The sequence below is a fragment of the Lepisma saccharinum genome, chromosome 6 (assembly GCF_977018435.1).
Source record: "Lepisma saccharinum chromosome 6, izLepSacc3.1, whole genome shotgun sequence".
NCBI classification, from domain to species: Eukaryota; Metazoa; Arthropoda; class Insecta; order Zygentoma; family Lepismatidae; genus Lepisma; species Lepisma saccharinum.
Window position 1 is genome coordinate 94,988,489 of NC_139234.1, and position 23,765 is coordinate 95,012,253.

Below are 23,765 nucleotides of genomic sequence, written 5' to 3' on the forward strand. Positions count from 1 at the left end.
TTAAAAAAAATGTAGCTCAAGAACTAATATTTGCAGAGATATTATTATTTTTAGAGGAGGTGAAATTTACACATTGTACATCCCAAGCATAAAGAAAGTTAAAGGCAAGAGAAGAAGGATGTCCCCCATCAATATTCATTTTGAGATTGCAACACTGTGAACTATATTGCACATAAGTGCTTTTGTGTAGCTGAACGTTCTTTCTTTGTCTTTGTTCTTAACACAGGTGCACAGTTCTGCTGCACTTCAAAACCACGTAATATTGCAATGTTAACATCAGTCGTGTGTTTGGTGTACCTAAACATGTAACAGAAAAAGTATCAGTATGTTGAAAGACAGAACACACTGCACATTCTGATGTTACACAGAAATGTGTTAGTGAGGGAAGGGAGGACACGTAGCTATGTATTAGTGCCGAAAGTGAATATGAAACTGACCATGTGACCAAAAGTGAACATACCTGATTTGGTTATATATTTAGGCATGTGGCACCAAGCATGCGACTGTCGTCAACTTTATAATATTTTGTCATTTTCAAAGAGCAGCAGAAAACTGCAGCTGATCGTGGGAAAAAGATGAAGAAATAACATGTGGCACATATGATCAGTAGAGACAGCATTTTAAAGGGAAAAATTTTGCTCTAACAAGGACAAAAAATGGAATGTTACTGCCAAGAAAATAAAATGAAAATGACTACAGTTTATTTTTGCACTTCACTAAAAATATTATTTTATTTGAAAGCACAATGTACATCATTCACATGTAAGAAGGGATACATTAAATTTCAAATGAAGTGAAGTAAAAAATACAAGAATTGTAAGATTCACATTGTTACTTGCCTACGCCCCCCCCCCCACACACACACACACTTTACCTCCACACTCGAGGTTTGGTGCACTTCGTACTCGGCTCTGATTTGTCTAGGGGTTAGCTTACTTTGTACGACAATGCACGTGGGTTGCTACAAGTCAACATAATTATATAATTAACTACAAGAGACAATGGATAACCTTTGCAAAACCTTATTGCTATAGGGGATAAATTACTTTGTCCCAGCATCTGTGAAATTAAAAACTGAAATTTTGGATATTTTCTAAAGTTTAATTAACGTAAAATTTTAAGTATATACAAGTCGTATCCGAACATTCTTTTCTCTAAATATCGGGCCAAAACTCTTAATTTTGATGTTGGAAATCTTCAAAATAACATCCAGTACAAACTACCTTTTTTACCTGTATATTGGACACCAAGGCACTAGCTTTCCCGGCAATCCAATCTCTTACAGCATCCGTTACGGGAGATCTGTTCTCCGATCCGAGCTGACCGAAGCAAAAAGAGCCTCTCCCTTCCAAGTCTTAGTTCCAACAGCCGACCTCCCCCACTCTCATCTGGGAGTTTATATATGTTTGGTTGGCATCTGTTGCCAACGGTCCTTCTTTAAAAATTTTTAATCTTTAACAGCTAAACTGCCCACCCTGTCTTTGAACATTCGAAACACGAAGAAAGAACAGAGCTTCAAGGTTTTTATACATGGAATATATACAAACCTAAAAATGCATAATAAATAGAGATACCCTTATCTCATAATATACACGTAATTACCTAATTAATTAACATATTAATAAAATATTTAAATAAGGAAAAAAAACACTGTTGACCTAACACGAGGACAGGGTAACAACATGAATGGTACATATTGTGCTTCAATTTAAAATAATATTTTTTTTGTGCAGTGCAACAATATAGTCCTTTTTCGTTTTCTTTTTTTAAGCAAATAATCTTACCATCATTTTGATGAAATCTTCCTTGCAACAGCTCGCCACATTCCATAGCTTACTGCCACTTGCACCTTGCTTTGCCATTTCACTGCAATAATCGCTGCAACATACTCCCAACAAGGTAAGGCGCTGGTTCTTTCTTTCCTCCAAATAGACAATCGTTGAATGTTTTCTTTAGGGATAATACACTTGTACAAAATATATGATACCTTGCCAATAAAGGAACCAAGGAAGGTGCTTTTTAAAAAGGGAAAAAAGGGGGAATAAGGACTGAAAAACTCCAATTAAGGGACCAAAAAGAAAAATGTTTCTGAAAAAGGAATTGTGAGCTGGAAAAGGGGAAGGGAAGTGAAAACTGTGCATTTTTGTTGGTGAAAGATAATTATGAACAATTTTGTTATACTACAATAGACCAAAGTGAAAGAAAAGAATGTAGTATTTAAATTAAATTAAATTACATTCCTACAACCATGCAAAGTTTCAATGAAAATTACAAGGTAACCAAAAAAGTTCTTGCTGTTCTAGAGCAGTAATAAACAAACAAAAATACAGTGGATGGTATGTACCTTTAGGTTTCGAAGTAATCTCCATAAGCATCCAACACCTTTTGCCAACGTTCCTGCAGCTGCACAATACCTTGGTGATATAACTCAGCAGGCTTGGATGCAAAGAAGTACGTGAGTGCGTTCCGCAGGTCTCCCTCATTTGCGAAGGATCTCTCACGGAGGTGGTTGTCGAGTGAATGAAACAGGTGGTAATCTGTTGGTGCAAGGTCGGTGAATATGGTGAATGGCACAGTGTCTCCCAGCCAAGTTGCTGAAGGGTCTCCCGGGCCCTCTGCCACATGTGGCTTGGCATTGTCGTGCAGGAACAGCATACCCTTGTGATTCACCATTGCCTGCTCCTTCTGCCACAATGCACAGTGCACCCTTTGCAACTGCTGAGAGTAGAGGTCAGCAGTGATGGTCTGACCAGATGGAAGGAGCTCATAATGCACCACTTGCCGACAATTCCACCTGCATGGTTGAGCACAACCTTTCATGGGTGCAGAGGTGGTCTTGAGGTGTGAGGAACAGGGTCACGTGGCGACAACCAATGTCTGGTACACTTGGAGTGTCGTAGAGGACCCACTTTTCGTCACCAGTGAGCATGCGATCATATATGGGTGTGTTCAGGTGCCGAGTGAGCAAGGAAAAACAGGCTATCACTCGTTCTTTGTTGGCTGCCCACTTGCTTAACTTGTATGACTTCCCTATCCCATGCATGTGGAGTCTGACTGTTTCAGCGGAAACATGAAACCTTTCTGCAAGTTCATCACATGTTAGACCACTGTCCTCCTCGATGGCTGCTTTCAGGGCCTCGTTATCCAACACATGCGGTCGTCCACTGCGATGTTAATCTTAAAGGCTCACATCTCCCGAACGGAATTTCTGGAACCAATGCCTGGCAGTGCGTTCGTTCATGGAATTCTCCCCAAATGCCTGTCAAATGCGGCGACTAGATGCGGCAGCTGACAGGCCCACTTAAAGTCATACAACAAACACACACGAACAAGCTGCTTCGATACCTCCATTTCTCTTCGACACTGGATGATCTATGACTGCTGTGTGTGCGCAACGTGCCTGTAATACTGACAGTCGATAGCTATCTAGCTATCGTCAGACTAACTCCAGATCCCTTGGGAGGCACGTGCGTCATTTTGTTTCCTCTCTGTGAGCGCATGATTAATGGGACGTCAAAAACGGCAAGAACTTTTTTTGGTTACCTTCTAGCTCTCACTCTATGGGGGAAATGAGCAACAGTGTTGCTAGCTTATGGGAAAAGATTCCAAAATTTCACTTCTGACATCGGTCCTATGAAAGTTGGATGGACCAAATTTGCAGGGAAGCATGACAAAAACACTCTTTGAGGATATGAAATGCCGAGCTCCAATTTTGAAAAACAATTTAAAAAAAATGGAAATCATGCAACAATCCGTGGTGGTCTAGTCGGTAGGTTGTTTGACTGCCACGTGAGAGACCCCAGTTCAATTCCTGGTGGGTGATCTATGGTCGGAATTTTTCTTGCCTTGTCCCAGCATACAGTGGCTCTGGGGCTTGCTCAGTCTCAAGTCAATGGGTACCGGTGGTGCGAGGTAAACGCAGCTGGAACTTGGTTCTGATTACTTCACCTCTAAAATTGTTGAGATCGAGAATGTGTGGGGCCCTACCTCCATATCCTGTAAATGTGCCATCATGGCATGGTGCTCTACATTTTACCTTACACAAACAGAACTTCATGCCATTAACAGAATGTTACGAAGTACTGCCCCCCAAAATATCCACTTTAGATGGATGTAATGAATATTTTCTTGGGAATAGATATTACATCATCCATATTATTTCTAAATTACAATATACAAACATTTACAATAATCCAGGCCAGGGGTTGATGGATACAGGGTTCAAGTTGCCTGAAAATTTTCACCTGGCACTTGAGTTTCCAAGTACAGTTCATTTTTTTTAATAACTCAAGTTCACTCTGGAAAGTTTCTTTGCCCTTTTTTAAAAAAATAGCAAGTGCAGGATATGCTTTGTCATGTCTTTCTTTGTCTTTTCTGTATCACGTGTATCATTAAATCAAAATATTAAACATGCTATTACATTTTGCCTAACTTTACTATCTATTGGCAGGTAATCAGGTAATCATTATTACCTAAAAGGCTAAAACACTGACACTAGAACATTTTCTTTTGCTGTTTGGACACTTTCCTTCCTGGGTAGAGAATCATGTTGTCACCATCATTTGGCTCCCTTTCACTTTCAATATTCAGCAAGCTTTCTATGTGTGTACTTAGATGGAAGAAAAATTATTTCAATAATTTTTGGACAGGGGTAGCAGATCTTGTGATTTGTCTTAGAGTTTTCTGGAGAATTGTCAATAATCTGGGAATTTATCTGGAACTCTGTTTCTGTATATGAAAATAGTCATGAATGATTCCACTGATCACATACTAATTTTCACCCCTCTCAGGCAATTGATGCATTGGTATTCTGCGACCTTCCATGATAAAAACTCCATCTTTCTATTGTCTGTTATCAATGACTGAAAGATGACCTAGTGGTGGCATCATTAAGGTTGAACCCAGGTTCAATAACCAGTGGGGGCACCTAGTGGTTTGGATCCCACTTTAAACTGTAGGTCCAGTCTCGATTAGCCTTATGGTTTATAAAGCGCACTTAAAACACCAACACAATCAATCAGTCAATGACTGAAGGAATGCCCTGGAATGTGATCAGACTGAACCAGGATTTTGACCACATCTAAAATATCTTATGCCTGCACTTCACAATGTCATAGGATGGGTCTTTATGCTTTTACATAGCAAACATCTCCTTGCAAATTTATTCTGGACAAGTCCCCTTCAGGAACAACTTGACTTTATCTTTTTCCATCATACTGCTTTCATGTACATTCAGCTAAGAGACAATCTAGATGAAGTACAGTGCTTCAATTTCCTTATGTACAGGGTTCCCACACACCTGGAAAACCTGGAAATCTCAGGGAATTTGAAAAAAATACAAATCTCAGGGAAAATCTTGTAATTGATTAATGGTTCCCAATGAAGCAAAACTGAGGGATCATAATATGCTCCTGTCTGTGGATAATCCAGGCTGTTTTAGCATTTCTCTTTCAGCAAGGAACTCCTATCTATTTGTTTGTCTGTTTCTTGTTTTTAAATGTGATTCCAGGGCTGGTGACCAAGTGTATACCCTCATAAATTTTGCGCTTTGTAAAATTTAATTAGCCGATTTCGATCTTTTACATGGCGTAAAATATATTTCAAGATGTGGAAAACGCATAATAAAGATAACCTGATGTCCGAAGTTAACCAGTGTTCATCTGATTTCCCTTATTAGAAAGTAGTTTTAAGTTTTTTCTTCCTTCTTTTTTTACAAAATAGTAAAAAAAAATGAAAATATTTATTTTCTGCCATCTTTTGTGTACAATATTGTTGATTGTGTATTTACTGCATTTAGAACAGAATTTTAAATATTTACTTACTAGTGCCATATATGAATTATGTATTGTTCATAAATACTTGTTCATATTTTAAGTTTTTGATCATGTTCAACTATTGTTATAGTCATAACATGACGTGAATTTTTACATGCCTTTCACATGGCAATGCATATGTGGAAAGTGGGTTTTCTGTAAATAAGCAGGTTGAATGAAGAGTCTGTTGTGGCTATTCGGCAAGTTTATGATGCAGTGAATGTGGTAGGAGGAGTGTCAAATGTAGAAGTAAGCAAAGATATAATCCAGAGTGTTAAAGGTGCACGTATTAGATACGAAGAAGCATTGCAGAAGATGAGAAAGATATGTGATCACAAGAAGACAAAAGGAAAGAAATGAAATGTAAAGCAAGTGAGATCCGTGCTTTACAAGCCAAACAACAAAAGATGCAAGAAGAAGCAAAGGCTATTGCAGAACAATTAAAAAAAACTTGAAGCTTCTGAGAAGTAAAGTTTCTTAATTTGCTGTATCAGACATTAAGTACATTTCTTGTTTTATATTTCAGTCTCAGTAACTTATTATTCCTTTTTAAATTAGTAATAATAATTGTCACTTCATTTTTATATGTTTTAAAAATTTCAATAATTTGTTTGTCTTAAATATTATTGTACGCATTACAGATTAATTGATATTGTATCCATTTATAAACATGTATGAAAAGTGTGAAAATATTTCAATGTTCTATATCAGATATGTTAGAAATTGTTTCAGAGTTCTTTTAAAGTTCTAGAAAACTGGTCATCTTTGTTCTTAATTACATGCAAAGAAATGTAATTTTATTTTTATTATTGAACTAGTTTTGTTATTTGCATCAGAAAACAACAGTAATAAAGAAGGTGAGGATGGTATAGCTATGAGGGGAAATGGAGGAGGGCATTATAAAATTATAGTAGTCATTTACTGTGCATTCAATACTCTGGAAAAGATATCAGGATTCTGGAAAACTCAGGGGAATCTCAGGGAAAATGGATTTGGAATTTGCGTGGGAACCCTGTATGTAGTACACAGATATGCATCACCCTTCATCACTTCACATATCATGACAAAAAATACTGTCTTTTTCAAATGTGTGAAACAGGTTGAGGCTTATCTTTATTGAATAACCAACATACAAACCCAAATTGATGTGTATTTTTTTTTAGAATAGCTATTTACAGGGCACACGTTCAGAAGATAATCCTGAATTTCAACCCAAATCTAGAAGATTGCGATCATTACTTTCTTCTATTAATTTTTATGTTCTTCAAGTTTTGATTGGAATCTTATGAATGGTGTGTCAGATCACAGTTGAATTTCAGATAGTTTTATTTTCCATTCTTCTGTGAAATCAGAAGGTAAATTTAATATTGAAGTAGATGGTACAGACTTAGCAATCCATGAATGTGGTGCATTATCCTAAAATCCTTTGTTCGATTGCCAGTAGGCATCTTCTCTTTCAATCGTTTTTTTTTTTTTTTTAAAAATAATGAAATTACTTTTATGTTTTTGGGCACCATACATATAGATATATGTTCTCTTTTATACAAAAGCTTTTTTCTTGTAAATGCCCCAAAAAATATTACAACAGTTTGATTAAAGCAAATAAAAAAAATACATATAATAAATATACATTTATCTGTTTCTGATACTGTATATATGAGCTTAGTATGGAAATGTTTGTTGAGTGTGTTAATGAACATATATTAATTTCACGAACTTTTCTTACAGGGAAAATAAAACATTCTGGATGTGCTATATAATTATAAATATAAATTCAGTTTTACTTACATTTTTTGCGAGTATAATTTGTTCTTCAATTACGACATTTCGAAAGATAACTTCTCTCTTCTTCAGGTTATAAGCAATTCGTAGGGTCTTAGCTTCATCAAAATATTTCTTCCATAGTCAAGGATTAGGTAAAATGTGAGCGGGGATAAAATATAGGAAGATCAATTACACACTGACAATTTACGTGCTTGAAAACCATCGTTACCTATTACAAATTGTCAGTGTGTAATCGATCTTCCTATATTTTATCCCTGCTCACATTTCACCTAATCTTTGATCCTGTTGACTATGGAAGAAATATTTTGACGAAGCTAAGACCCTATGAATTGCTTATAACGTGAAGAAGAGAGAAGTTATCTCTTGAAACGTCGTAATTGAAGAACGAATTATACTCGCAAATAACATAAGTAAAACTGAATTTATATTGTTAATCTTGTGAGTAATTCGCACATAGTAAATATGAATGTGCTATATAATTGTAACTTAAAATATTGTTTTAGTGTTTGTAGCTGAATTTTGGCAATTTTTTAAATGGTATAGTTTGCAAGATATTAGTTGCCGTGTTTATTTTTTAATGATGACACTATTTTACGGTTTTACTTGGTTAGTATATTGTATAATTTTCTACACAAAATGTTTACTATTTTTGTCTGCAATAATTATTGAATTTTAAATCAAGATAAATTGAAGTATGTTTACAGTTTACATGTTACATTTCTTTTTGTGTGAGTTTCACCCATTAGTACATATATGTTTTTTTGTTTCCTTCCTTCGAACCTAATAAACACATGAAATGGTTACGAGATTAATGTACTTTCACCAAAAGTGATTCTGATATCTTCAAAATCCTTATGTACATTATTCTATAAATTATTTATTTAACGCAATTTAAATCAATCCACCATGTTCAACACCATCTAAAGTTTGTGTGTAAAATGTATTTTCAGATTTCAAGTGCCTGACCCTCATCATCACAAATGGAGTCTGCCCCTTTGCCCCCACTACTGAATCTAGATCCTTACTTCATGACTTGTTCAATAAAGGGTGAATCCCAAGATATTCTTCTTCCTGAAGAGTCAATTGAAGATGCTTGGCACCCAGCATCATTGTCATCAGTTAATAAATCTGAACCAAAGGAGGAACAAATGAAAGTCAAAGAGCCAGGGAATGTTGCTGGTAGCTATTTTCACGTATATTTGAACTCTTTTGCTGAGATGAGTGAATTCTTGCCAGAGAATAGTGAAGATTTGGATACAAGTAAAGACTTCGGTCAGTTTGGTGCTGTTACATGCAAAAGTGATGAGAGTGACAATGTTAATGTGAAGTCTGAAGATGTGAAGAGTGAATTCACAGTTGAAGATGAATATCCAGCTGCAGAGACACAAAGGTGAGTGCAGGAAGTATTTTCAAGTGAGTACCACAATACTTTCATCAGTAAAGTGCACCCACTCGCCTTGCTGCCTGAAAATTTTCACCTAGCACCTGAATTTTCAAATTCAGTTCTAAAATAATGTTTATTTTTTACAATATTTCGAGTTCCCTTACGTAAATTTCCATTACCTTTTTTTTTAAATGACGAGTACAGTATGTGTTTTTTTATGTTTATGTCTTCCCTGTATCACATATAAAATTAAACCAGAATAATGAGCATGCCATTATATACGTGTGTTTACACTGTTGCTAGAATGTAGAGTCAGTCATATATAGATTGTATTATGTAGTTATTCATGCTGTTACCTGTAGAAGCTACTTTAGGAAGAACAGTCTGGAAAAAAAATTAATTGCTTTCAATTAGAGTTGCAAAAGAGCTGGCTTTTTTGAATGGATGTTTTTTTCCAATAACAAGCTGGCTTCTTTGAAAGAAAAAAACCCAGATATTTTGTTGTTTTTTTTTCAATTATGGTTAACCTATTTCACTTGTAGTGTCATTTACGGGTTTTGAGGTTCATAATGTCACATTTTGGAACTAGCTCAATAGTTTTGTATGATGTGGCAGCTAGAAGACACATATTAGCCATTTCTTCTGCAGGGTTTATTAGTTTACACATGCAACGTGGCACACAGCGATGTCTGTTGATCTGTAGAAACTGCGAGTCTGCTTTTGCATTGCTGCCACATGTTACATACATCTTTACTCCACTGAATAAAAATCTGTATATAATCGGTTTTGCAATGTGAATTCACAAAAATAATTTATTTTAATAACAGTTGCAAAGAGCTTCAAAACACGATAAATCAATATTGTATTTGTAGGACTACCCAAAGGGAAGAAAAAGTTATTTCACAAAATTTATAACAGTTTTTTGACAAATTATAAGAATCTGATATGAAAAATTTGTGTTTCAAACTTTTGTGCCTACACCATACTAAAAATTTCATCGTGGTCGGACAGCCCATTTTTGATTTATAGAATTTGAAAAGGAGTGATATTTTGCAAAACTAAATAAAAATGGGCCCTTTTTTGTTTCCATGATGATAAAAAATATATGGCATACCCGAAAAAAAATTGTTAGCATAGATTAACGAAGAATTGAATAAGATAAATTTTTATGTAACTCGTTTTTGTGTAGGTCTACTGGTTAATTTTGAATTGTTGTCCAAACTCAAGAATCTATAATCTTTAATCCGACAGTAGTGTAATGCATCTATCTGAAATTCTAAATATCACACAAGAATACAAAACCATATGAACATATAGGTAAAAAAATATTATTTATAGAATACTCATCTTGCTGCTACTGAAGGAGCACCTTTTCTTTTGTGATATCAAGGTTCGTTACTATAGGTTACAAGTACAATGGACATTTCCACTCTAACCTAAAATATGATTTTAACTGTATCACTGCTTTCCATTCATTTTATATTAACGTTGTGCAAAATAGTTTGCGAAAAATTTTACTTAGAAGTTCTACCAAATTGATGCTCTACGTCACGAAAACTGAATGGCCTGTGATTGGATATTCCAGTTATGACGTTCTTGTTCGGCAGTGAACTCATTCATCTGCTTAGCGCTCTAGAAATCCATGCACGAAGGCGTTCGTTGCTCCTCATGTTTGTAACTGAATATTGAAGAGGATTCTCTGTGATTTTCAAAATTAAAGTTTCGATTATGACATGCGAGAGATGTACGAAAGCCAATTCCGGCAATCTAACATGTGCAGATGCATTCACGGCAGCTCCATATATTGCAAAACTGATATTGGATGGAGCAGAGATAATAGGAGCGAAAGCAGCAACTTAAGTTTTGCAAGGGAAATTTGACATGATGTTTACTTTCATGGACAGCTTATTCAAGATCATTTAATATTATTCTGTTGATAGATTTTTCTCAGTAGCAATAATTCCTAATTTTCAGTTATTATTAGTAGTGCTGGTATCAAGGTCTGTTGACTTGTTTGCCGCCTGCTTTGGAAGGTCTGTTCATAACTCCCGTTTTGAGCAAGCTGAGGTGGTTGTAAAACTGTGATGTTATAGGGATAACAGATCGCTGGGGAAGTTTGGTATCTGCTAGTTTTAGCAAGGGAAACTTGTTTCTCTGTTCTCTCCTTGTGCTTGTATTCATGTATTTCCCCAGTAATTTTTTTATGTGATTCATATTGTAGTGACTGGGTGACAATAAATAATGTCTCACTGCTCTGCAAGTGCATGAATATATCAAGAAACAGAAAAATTCCCAGATTGTTTACCTTACATTTCCATCCGATGAGAAGTTCCGAGCAAATGCTATTAAAAGACAAATTTCAGGTTGCTATTTTTCTTTTTATACCAATGTGTTACGAATGTGATTTAAAATCTGAATTAGTAGGAATTACAGCAAAGACGAGCTTGAAGAAAGGCACTTCCTACGATGATAATCCCAGTTACACTAGCTTAGTGGCGATAACAGTGTTCTTGCAAGACTTGTGTAGTTGGGATTGCCAAATGCGGACTTTTTTTTTTTTTACGGAGTATATGATCTGCCTACCATGCAGGAGACTTGAGTTCGATTCCCGGTGGGGGAGAACCGGGATTTTCTGCACATGTTCAAGCTGCTCCGGCACCCAGCCAGTCGTACAAAGTGGGTACCTGGAAGAAACTCTGGGGGATAAAAGTGGCCAGGGCCGTGGTGCTGATCACATCACCCCCACCATCGGCCATGATCAAGATAGTGTGGAGTCCTAACTCCACACCCCCTGTACGCCTTCATGGTGTTGTGTAAAGCACATGGGAGCACTTTACTTTGACTTACGGAGTATATGACCGTGAAATGAGGAAGACTATACTTAAAGTACAGCACATTGAGATATTTTTTGCCCATCCTTAGTGTGAAGGCAAGATTGCTAGGAAAAATGTTCTGAGTAAGTGTATCTGTCAGATCGAGAACAAAAATCTTGATTAAAAAAAAGGTAAAGTGCTCCCCTGTGCTCAGCACCATGCCATGAGGGCGTATAGGGGGTGTGGGGGTAACGCCTCACACTTTCTTGATCAGGTCGTGGGTTGGGGTGATGTGATCAGCATCACACCCCTGACCACCTTTACCCCCCAGGGTTTCCCCCAGGTACCCATGTTATTCGATGCTGGGTGGATGCCGGGGCCGCTTCCAATGTTAGAAAAGTTCCTGGATTTGAACCAGCCAGGGATCGAACCGGAACCTTTAGCATGGTAGTCAGACGCGTTACCGACTGAGCCACCGCGGCCACAAAAATCTTGATTAGTCTTATCATTCGTCTGTTCAATAAAAAAAAAATAATAATCATCATAAATACAAAACAACATAAAGTACTTCGTGTTTTGTCAAGGAAGAACATTATTTTATTCCGAATTCTATATTTGAACCACAGGATCCAAAAATTAAAAAGACAAATACCATGAAGCGAAAACAATGGATCAAGTGCTGCTCTTTTTCCAATTCTTTCCAGCAGTAACCGTGGGTAAATTTGTGATATTGCTCACTTATATTTTTTCTATGCACCATCACATTCATGTATTCTTTGTAAGTTGTGTTGCGATGCTCTGAATGCATTGAAGGCTATACAGTGTTGGAAATAGCAGACACTCGGAGAAGTCTCATCCTGATGACTTCACAGAGACCCTACTGGGGCTGAAAACATGGGGGCTGGAAAAAAAGCGAGTTATGACCAGACCTTCAAGAGCAGGGGAAACTAGCGGTCTACGGACCTTGTGCTGGTATTACTGCAGTGCAATAAGTTTACCTGCAGAAAAATGTCAGTGTCTTTTTGCACGACTGTATAAATCAGCATATTTTTCTTTTTTCTTGTGTAGCTGAAAATAAGTGTATGTAATGCAAATGAGCGTCGGGAAGGGCGGGAGTTCGAACTGGTCCATTGACCAGCTCCTAGAAGTTGGCATCGTTCATTTCAAGTTACAAGAAACAAAATATATTATTCTTATTGTAAATAATAATAACAAAAATACATCAGTTAGATATTATTCCAACCATGGATGTTGCCAGGATTTTTTGCTGGAGCTCGGAAAATGATAAAATGAATAGTAGAAATAATAACAATAATAAAAATTGATAATAATAAAATTGTTATTTTACAATGATAAGTATAAAAATAAACAGATGAGTGAATATCTAGTACAAAGTTATTTCATGTATTTTTTGTTTATATTTCACTCCGTGTACTGAAATTCAGAGTTATCGTATTTGTTATTAACTTTTGCATACATCATTCGCGAAAAGGCTGTAAATGGTAGGGGAAAATTTTGCTCATAAGGTTTATTTTGTAACCTCTCCCATAAAACTATTTTTTTTTGGAATATTGAAAACTGTGGAACCTCCTTTTGACGCCCATGATTCCAACAGAAAAATCAAAGTAAGAAAATGCGCATGATCAAAAAAGTTGAGTGTAAAATGCAGGGACCGTAATTTTATTATTTAATCCAAGGAATAGGTTCAAGTTTTCAAAATTCCAAAAATTAGATTTCCTATGTGAGAAGTCACACTATATGACCAAAATTTACTCCTAACTTAATTTTTTTCTTGAACAAGGCATGTGAATGTAAATAACAAAATGTAGTACTTTGCATTTCAGTACACTAACAGTATTTGATATGTAAAAATAAATAAATAAAATAGTTGTGCTGCATATTCGCTCATCTGGTGGACCGAATAGAACAGCCTGGCCAAGAAAATATGTAATACAATTATGATAGAAATAAGAACTTTTTTATTTTATTAGTTTATAATAGTTATTATTGTGCAATAACAATTATTATTATTTTTAATGTTTTAACTTTTATCAGAGCCTGAACCCCCTCCTCCGTACAAAAATTTCTGGCTACGCCCATGGTAATACACTAATCAAATAGAACAGTATTTTTAGTAACTTTTACATAGCTTTCACAGACCAATTTCATTGCTCTTGTAGCTTATCATTCATGTGGCCTCACCATGTAAATCGCTCATTTGTGGCTACATTGAGAAATATCTTATTGGCGCATCTGGTACTCATATTTGTGCACAATGGTGAAATCTTTATTTTCCACTGTGATATCCACAACACTGACCATGTATAATATTCGGGCTGCTCTGCTGTTGTATCTCACAAGATGGATACTTGTTTCACCTGAAGGCAGCAAAAAATCTTATTTGTAATGCTAACTCAGCAGATAAAATCATGGTAAAGCACTGACTTAGTGTTTGGTGAGTGGTAACGACCATTTCCTGTTCTAGTAGTTACGTATCTTTTCCAATCCATTATCTCATAGCAAACACAGACACGTCCTAACACCAAATGCAGCCAACTCGAAGTGTAGATGACAGAACGAGCCGAACGACAATGTCACAACATGGCACAGATGTGTTTTGTGCACAATGCTCGGCTCGAGAATTAGAAACTCGATTTTTTACCTAAAAATGAACGCACATGAACATGGAAATTGCAGTGGTTATTTGTCAATGGTGTAGATTTTAAAAATGATCTTTTAACCCATCCGCTTACCATTTAAATGCCAATTTTTTTGCCATGAAATACCATTTAAATTTGGCATGAAGGTTGCACAGCAAGACAAGATGTCAAATATTGTTTAAACTATCCAAGCAATTTACGTGAAAATTTTATATATTGAAGTGGAAGTATAGTAATAAGTATGCACATATGCAGTTTACTTGAAAGATAATTAGAAACTCACCTAATAAATTTGATCACACATCGTTGCATTCCATTTCCATTCCTCAACCTTTTATATTTTTCCTGCCACAGCCACCTCTTCCTCACTTTCACTACACTCTTCAATTTCACTAACATAAAATGAACCCCCGTGTTCATCTCCCCTTCCAAAATCCACATTTTCCTTTTCATCGCTATCGAAAAGCAACTTTTCAATTGCAGAATCATCTACAACATTCTTATGCAACATGTTTGCAAGACGTAACAAATGAATGTTTGTTTACATGAGAAATTACTGAACAAAACACGCTTGAAATGGTATGAAAAACTTAGCAGCACAAACGTACACGTCATAGATTTGAAAGATCATACAACCTCTGCCATCTATTGAATGAAAAAGGAACTACATGATGAAAATCGGGAACCCGTCGATTCGACGACTAGGTATGGGAAGCGAACGTCCAGTCAGGCCGTCGATTCGACGACTAGGTAAGTGGATGGGTTAAAAAAGTAGTGGAAATGTCCATTTCGAGAAATTACTTTTATTGTTTCACAAGAAGTATTATTACTTCGAATACATGTTTAATTCTTCAGTATTGAGCATATTGTGAAATATTCCTGTGTAAGTTTTCTTAAACATGTCTATCTTCTTCCAGGTTATCACTGGAATGCACATCAATTAGAAGTGAATTTATACAGGAAAAAATGGATAGTGAAAAAGATTCACGTCTTAGGGAGACTAACTTTGTTGCAAATAAGAACTCGGGATTCCAATCACTACCAATGAGATCCATTGGCAGCTCAATACTGCCGACAATACTCTGCTCTGGGACAAAGAATAGTGGAACCAATTTAGAATCTACAAAGGAAACAGAATATACAAAATCTTCAAACTCTAAGGGCTGTACTGTTCGCAACGATGGCAGAAATTTGTTTCATCGCAAATGTGAACATGTGGTTCACATTCAAAATCATAATAGTGAAAAATTGTTTGTGTGTTCAACGTGTAAGAAATCATTTTCACAGAAACAACAACTTAGACAACATTCAATCATTCATACTGGGAATAAACCCCATGTGTGTTCAACTTGTAATAAATCATTTGCATGGAAAGGAGTTCTTAGACGACATTCATTAATTCACACTGGAGATAAGCCCTATGTGTGTTCAACGTGTAAGAAATCATTTGCACATGATGAACTTCTTAGACGACATTCATTAATTCATACTGGAGATAAGCTTTATGTGTGTTCAACATGTAACAAATCATTTGCACGGAAAGATGATCTTAGACGACATTCAGTAATTCACACTGGAGATAAACCCTATGTGTGTTCAACTTGTAACAAATCATTTACACAGAAAAACCACCTTAGACAACATTTAGTAATTCATACTGGAGATAGACCCTATGTGTGTTCAACGTGTAACAAGTCATTTTCACAGAGACAAGTTCTTAGACGACATTCATTAATTCATACTGGAGATAGACCCTATGTGTGTTCAACATGTAACAAATCATTTGCACAGAAACAAGTTCTTAGACGACATTCATCAATTCACACTGGAGATAAACCCTGTGTGTGTTCAACTTGTAAGAAATCGTTTGCACATGAGCAACTTCTTAGACTACATTTAGTAATTCACACTGGAGATAAACCCTATGTGTGTTCAACTTGTAAGAAATCATTTTCACGGAAACTACACCTTAGACGACATTCACTAATTCATACTGGAGATAGACCCTATGTGTGTTCAACATGTAACAAATCATTTTCACAGAAAGAAGTTCTTAAACGACATTCACTAATTCATACTGGAGATAAACCCTATGTGTGTTCAATATGTAACCAATCATTTGCACAGAGAGGAAACCTTAGACGACATTCAATTATTCATACTGGAGATAGACTCTATGTATGTAATGAATCATTTGCACAAAGGCATATCTAAGAGAATATTCCACAATTCATACAAGAGAGAAGCCACATTTGAACTGAGCATGTAACAAATCATTCACAACAAAAGCCAGTTCTTCCAAAACATTCAAGGAATCATACTACGGACACGCTGTGTGTGTTCTAGCATGTATCTGACTTGTAATAAATAAATTTTTGTAAAATATTTCATAGTGGAGATAAGTTGCATGCTCCTTAGAAAATAGCTCCTTTACTTTACTGGATTTCTGTGATACATATGACCAATAGGAGTAAAATCACTCTGGTCTAGCATTCCAAATCTGCTCATCCAGAACGTGATAACAATGTCCACTTCTCAAAAATGATCTGACAGATATAAAAATTTTTAAGTCCAGAAATTGTTAATGTGGCAACTTAACACTTTAGCATGAGCTGAGAATAGCAGCTTGACAACAACTACAAAAACTGTGTTGAGATATTTTCTTTGTCGAATATGTCGTGATGTTTAATATCTATGAACCACCACTATAATGCAAAATAAAGAGAAATCTTTATTTGGAGTAATGGTGTTATATGTTTATCTGCACAATGGAATCCAACATCGTTCACCACTTTCATCGCACACAGGTGATGGATATTTTTTTAAAAATTTAAGGGAAATTGACCAACAAATTAAGTTTAGGATCTAATGAACATGAATCTCCCACATATAAGTTAGAAGTACTTGTGATTAATTTATATTGTTTTAGAATCCCATGAATCAGAGGGCTGGTTTGTATACCATCTGCCACTTTAATAACCATAAGCTAACTATTGAGAACAATTCCTTATTTAAAAATATTTGTGGAAGTTTAGTAAATCGGAGAAGAGATTTGGGGAAAATCCAGGACTTCATCTACGCCAGGGTGCCCCCCCCCCCCTCCTGAGGCCTTACAGCCTCTACCATAGCCATTCTCATCCAAGACAACCCCCACACCCAGACTTTTTACGTACTGCCCAAAATTCACAAATCTGGCAACACATCATGTCCAGCTACAACTCGCCCAGGAAAATAATTTCAGCCTTTGTTGACTTCCATCTAAATCTTCTTGTGAAATCTCTGCCCCTACCTCCGTGATACCAACCACTTCCTTTAGAAAATCAACATCCTCCCACCACTGCCTCCAAACACCATCCTTGCCACCATCGATGTAACTTCCTTCTACACCAACGTACCTCACTCCCATGGCCTCCACTCAATGAAATTCTTCCTCAATAGCAGATCAAAACCCCAGCACTAATTTCCTGACGCACCTAGCCCCTTGTCATCACGTCCAACCATTTCACCTTTGAGGACAAGCACTACCTTCATACCCGAGGCACAGCCATGGGTACCAGAATGGTCCCATCCTATGCCAACCTTTTCGTGGGCAAACTCGAACAAGAGTTCCTGGAGACCCAATCCCTGAAACCTTTCCACTGGCTCTGTTTCTTCGATGACATCTTCATGCTCTGGACACATGGAGATCCATTCATATTCACCTTCCTAGACCAACTTATTACTTCTGCTCCATAAGTTCACCTGCGCCCACTGCACCAACCAACTCACATTCCTGGGTGTGCACAATGCACATCAAGGAAGGTCATTTGGAAACTTCTATATGCAATACTGACACATCTCCAGCCCATTTCCATTCCACACCAAGAAAGACTGGCCCTCAAGGGTCAACGCCTCAACACCTAACCCATCTCCCGACAGAACTGCAATCTCTGCCTACACCAAGTCTTGGTTCAACCGTGGATATCCTTCCACCATGGTCACCAAGCAAAATATTCTGAACTCCTTCATACTCCTCCACCAAGAAACCTGCCACCAATCCCTGTGTATTTGTCACCCAATATCACCCCCAACTCAACAAAATCGGACATACTCTACGTTTCCCCCTTTCCATCCTCCACAGTGATTCTGACAGCAGAAATATCTTTCCTGAAGGAAAGGTCAGAGTTCATCATCACACTGTGGGACAGCAAGAACAAGAACAACTACAAGGATATCCCAAGATGGCTATCCTAATTGGGGAGAATCACCCAGCTGCGCTTCCTCCCCATTTTGACATTTGATTTGCTAAGCCCGACTATTACTATTGAGTGAATCACTTTCCTAGACAGAACACAATCGCTTGTGAATGTTCACCACACTTTCATTTCTCGCCAATAAAAATTCAATGGTTTTTCTTGTATGTACGCATTGCTTGCATTATAGAATTATTTTCTTGTAGTTTACGGTTATTACAAGCATAAGAAAACAGTTTTTCTTTGTGACGTTTCAGGAGAACACACGCTCCTTTCATCAGACATTTATTTTCATTTTGACTAAAGATACAGTTATAACAATGGTTAGTAATTTGTATAGTCCGAATTAAGGACTATAAAGAAAAAATGGAAGAATGTTTCAAAGTAAACAATTTCACAGAAACCTCTCGAAACCCTATAAATAAAATAATAAATGAGGTAAAGAAAGTAATTGAAAGCAGTATCACGATACCAAGAGAAATGAAGAAAAAACTCATTGTCAAAAATTCAACCCTGCCTTTGGACTACCAAAAACTCGCAAACCGGGAACTCCAATACGACCCATCATTGCAACTTTCACACATCCTGCATACAAACTATCCAAGTATTTAGTTGAAAGACTTGCTATAATTAAACAACAAACACCATTTAGTGTTAAAAATGCATATGAAGTGAAACAGAAACTAAAAAATATTGCAAGTTTTGATGTTGAAAATTTATATCCTAGTGTCCCAATAGAAGGTGCCATAGATGGGTTATTGAGATGAAGGTTAACCCAGTAGAATCATGGGAAATGGTTCGATGGTTTACTGTATGTGCAAATTACATTTACTTTATATTTGATGGCAAAATCTATCATCAAAGTAATGGTCTATCAATGGGAAACCCAGTATCCGGAATCATCTCCAGCATTTTCCTTCATTACATAGAATCTCCAATTGTTAATGCGATAGGTGCGGATATCAAACTCTACATCAGATATGTAGATGATTTTCTAATTATTGCTAAAAATGAGAACACCATCATGGACATATTTAAATTGTTAAATGAATCACATCATCGCATAAAATTCACTTGCGAACCCATGAATAACAATGTAATTTCTTTCCTTGATCTGCAAATTAAGACAACTGACTCAACAATTCAAACATCAGTCCATAGAAAAAAAAAATAGGTGAAAAATACATCCATGCCAATTCAGAACATTTGCGTATAACAATGGATAACATATTTTTAAATTTTTCCTGAGAGCACAAAGACTATGTTCTAATAATGAGGATATCAAAAATGAAGAAGAAATGCTTTTTAATATAGCAAAAGAAAATGGCTTTCACACTAACAGAATAAACCAAATCAAAAAACAAGTCACAAGAAAACTAAAGGAAAAGAGAAATACAGACAAAGATGAAAAATCTGTTGAAAATAAATTTGTGTGCATTCCATTCCACATAAAATTGCAAAAATTTTTAGAAGTTTTGATTTCAAAATTGTTTTTAAATCACCAAGAAGTTTGGAATGTACATTTAATGAATTCAAAATGAGAAACTCTGTACCAGATGTGGAAACCATTGGAATATATAATATAAGTTGTTCATGTTCAAATAATTATGTGGGACAAACAGCAAGGAAAATGGCAATAAGATGGCAGGAACACGATTTGGACATTATAAATCTAAACCCAAGAACAGGTTTGTCAACTCATATCATTTGATTAAAAAGAGAAGGGTTTTAAAAAGATTAACGGGAAACACAGAGTTGAATGTCTGGGAAGCTTCGTTCATTGCAGATGAACACTGGAATAAATTAAATAATGAAAATTTTAACATAGATCCAGTATGGTAAAAAAAAAAAAAAGGTAAAGTGTTCCCCTGTGCTTAGCATCACGCCATGAAGGCGTATAGGGGGTGTGGGGGTAACGCCCCACACTTTCTTGATCCGATCGTGAGTGGGGGTGATGTGATCAGCACAACGCCCCTGACCGCCTTTACCCCCCAGGGTTTCCCCCAGGTACCCATGTTATTCGATGCGGGTGGGCGCCGGGGCCGCTTCCAACGTTAGAAAAGTTCCCGGATTTGAACCGGCCAGGGATCGAACCCGGGACCTTTAGCATGGTAGTCAGACGCGTTACCGACTGAGCCACCGCGGCCAACCATAGATCCAGTATGGAGTTTTCTTTTTCACAAATGGAGTAAGCCACCATCTTTAAAATTTAATGTAACAGAAAACATCAAGAGACTTTGTGAAAACAATGATGAATTTGAATTACCTGATGGGTAACAGTTTCATGCATCGGAGACACATTTCTTCAATTTTACACAAGAAACTACTTAACGGAAATGAGTTTCTCAAAGGTTTGCAACCTTCGTCGATATATATTCTTCCTAAAACTTCATCGTACAATGCAGCAGAACAATAAATAATCACTTTTCATGTAATAATATTGCGCATTTTGTGAAAATCGACAACATCATGCTGTTGTTTCCAAGATGTACCTGCAGATGGCTCTAGTGTTGGAAGTGACGCGATCTCGCTAGTGGAATCAGGGTTTCCAAACGTGCGATTTTTTTCGAGAAACGTGCACTTTTTTTTTTTTCCAGAAAATGGCATGTCATGGATGTGACTTTAGGTTATTATCGGGCGTAGAAGATCCCTTGGATTATTGTATAAGGAATTCAACAAACTAAATCCCAAGGCAAGGAAAAAAATCCTGGAGGAGAAAATCGAGAAAAACCGATGTTGTCTGGATATGCGTGATTGAACGTACTGAGGACATTTTTCGATGATGAAGCACATATTTAGGGGTGAAATAAGTGCTAATGGAACCTAACCTAACAGGCCTAACCTAACCTCGTAGGCATACCTCGTTCCCGTGAATGGTTAGTGACAGAAAGTGTAAAAAAAAAAAAACTTACTTACCCTACGGATGCCGGAGCACCGGCTGTCTTCTAGCATGGTTTTGCGTGATTGAACGTACTGAGGACATTTTTCGATGATGAAGCACATATTTAGGGGCAAAATGAGTGCTAATGGAACCTAACCTAACAGGCCTAACCTAACCTCATAGGCATACCTCGTTCCCGTGAATGATTAGTGACAGAAAGTGTAAAAAAAAAACAAAAAAGAAACTAACTTACCTTACGGAATGCCGGAGCGCCGGCTGCGCGCAAGAAGGATGTGTCATGGAATAAATACGTGAAAGATGCTGTGAAGGTAAGTTAATCTCTTAATTTTTACTAACGTAACCTAAACAAACCAAAACTAACGTAACCTGGCTAACTTTGCATGTTTCGTGACTTGAAAGTATAATTTCAAAAACCCAATAATTCGTGGAACATAGGAATTTTCATGCACAATAGAGTTGGAAACACTGATATTCGAAAACAAAAGAAGCGTTATTTTTCGCAAAGCAAGCGATATCGCACCGAGATGTGCTTTCCGTAGCATTCAGGAAAATGGCTTATTTTAGCAGAAAATGTGTTTGTTTTCATGCAAAAAGCATAATGGCACCTTTGACTATGTTCCGCAATACATAATTGGTAAGTACTAACCACGAGAAACACAAAATATCCGATTTAAGTGTGTCTCCGATCTATGAAACTGTTAATACCTGATGATATTTGGGATTCATAATTTTAAAAAAACTAAATATGCTGACCAAGGCAGTAATTTATTTTATTAAAAAACATAAACTAACGTAACGTTTCAACCTTCTAGCAAGGTCTTCTTCAGACTCTGTATCAAGTACAAAAGTAACCAGATACAGCAAGAAGGGTAATATATATACACAAACATTACTCCCTCCAGACTATTTAGAAAGTTGGGATGAGGCTAAGCAGATAGGAAGGGAGAAGAGAATGCTAGTGAGAAAATGGAAGGAAGCCAAGGAAATAGAGAAGAAAGGCGAAGAAGACACAATGAACTGGAATGGGGGACTGAAGTTAAACAAAGAATGGAAGAAGATGTTGGAAAGAGTGGAAAGGACAAGAGAAAAAGAGGAGAGGAGAAGGAAGAAAAATGAAGGGAAAAGAGCGTGAGATTAAAAAGTCCAACCACATTCTATATGGAAGTGTTTAGCCTTTTAGGTGAAAGTAAAGTTGGAAAGGTAAAGTCATCTGCTAGAAAGTTCCAAACAACTTTCTAAATAGTCTGGAGGGAGTAATGTTTGTGTATATATATTACCCTTCTTGCTGTATCTGGTTACTTTTGTACTTGATACAGAGTCTGAAGAAGACCTTGCTAGAAGGTTGAAACGTTACGTTAGTTTATGTTTTTTAATAAAATAAATTACTGCCTTGGTCAGCATATTTAGTTTTTCATAATCATGGAAACAAGGCTTAATGGAGTTATAATTTTAAAAAATCTCAAATAAAAATAAAACAGACTGCTTTTTTCACAGTTAAGTTGCTATATTACAACAATGTAACATTGACAACATCCATTATATAACGGATTCTTTTTGTTTAAAAAATTACTAACAATTGTTATAACTGTATCTTTAGTCAAAATGAAAATAAATGTCTGATGAAAGGAGCGTGTGTTCTCCTGAAACGTCACAAAGAAAAACTGTTTTCTTATGCTTGTAATAACCGTAAACTACAAGAAAAAAAAAATTCAATGACTGCTTTCTTTCTCTGACAGGGGCAGAAGAAAAATACACACACATTATTTACAGGCAACTTCTGTGTGTGTGTGTGTGTGTGTGTGTGTGTGTGTGTGTTTGTGTGTGTTTGTGTGTTTGTTTGTTTGTTTGTTTGTTTGTTTTGTGGAACGATTCAAGGGAGACTCAGTAAAAAGCTAAAATTTATCTCCGGCCATCGGTACTCAGCCAAGCGACAAAACATCACACAATAATGTTCCAGCAATAGCGCAAGCACATGACATCAGGAGGCACGGCATTTTTCTGCGCTACCGGGTTGAAACCCGTCATCGGTTGACAAATACGGAAGAGCTGAGCATGTAGCTAGGAAGTATTTGCCAGCAGTTTAAAAAAAGGTAGGTACTAGAATTCAGCAGCTCAGAATTCAGAAGGACCTCTAGAAGAATACCAGCTTTCAGGCCAAGACCTCTTTCACACAATC

At 36.6% G+C, this 23,765-nt stretch overlaps 1 protein-coding gene across 4 annotated transcripts in view; it reads left to right on the forward strand.

The window, feature by feature from the left end:
- The window catches only part of LOC145989497 (uncharacterized), a 33,339-nt gene extending 16,003 nt beyond the window's left edge, over nt 1-17,336 (forward strand). For all 4 annotated transcript variants that reach the window (XM_083124854.1, XM_083124853.1, XM_083124855.1 and 1 more), the window contains exons 2-3: nt 8,549-8,988; nt 15,373-17,336. In XM_083124854.1, coding sequence (XP_082980980.1) covers nt 8,579-8,988; nt 15,373-16,669 — 1,707 coding nt within the window. In that variant the 5' untranslated portion in view covers nt 8,549-8,578 and the 3' untranslated portion in view covers nt 16,670-17,336. The remainder of the gene's footprint in view (nt 1-8,548; nt 8,989-15,372) is intronic.
- Nucleotides 17,337-23,765: the final 6,429 nt, after the last annotated feature.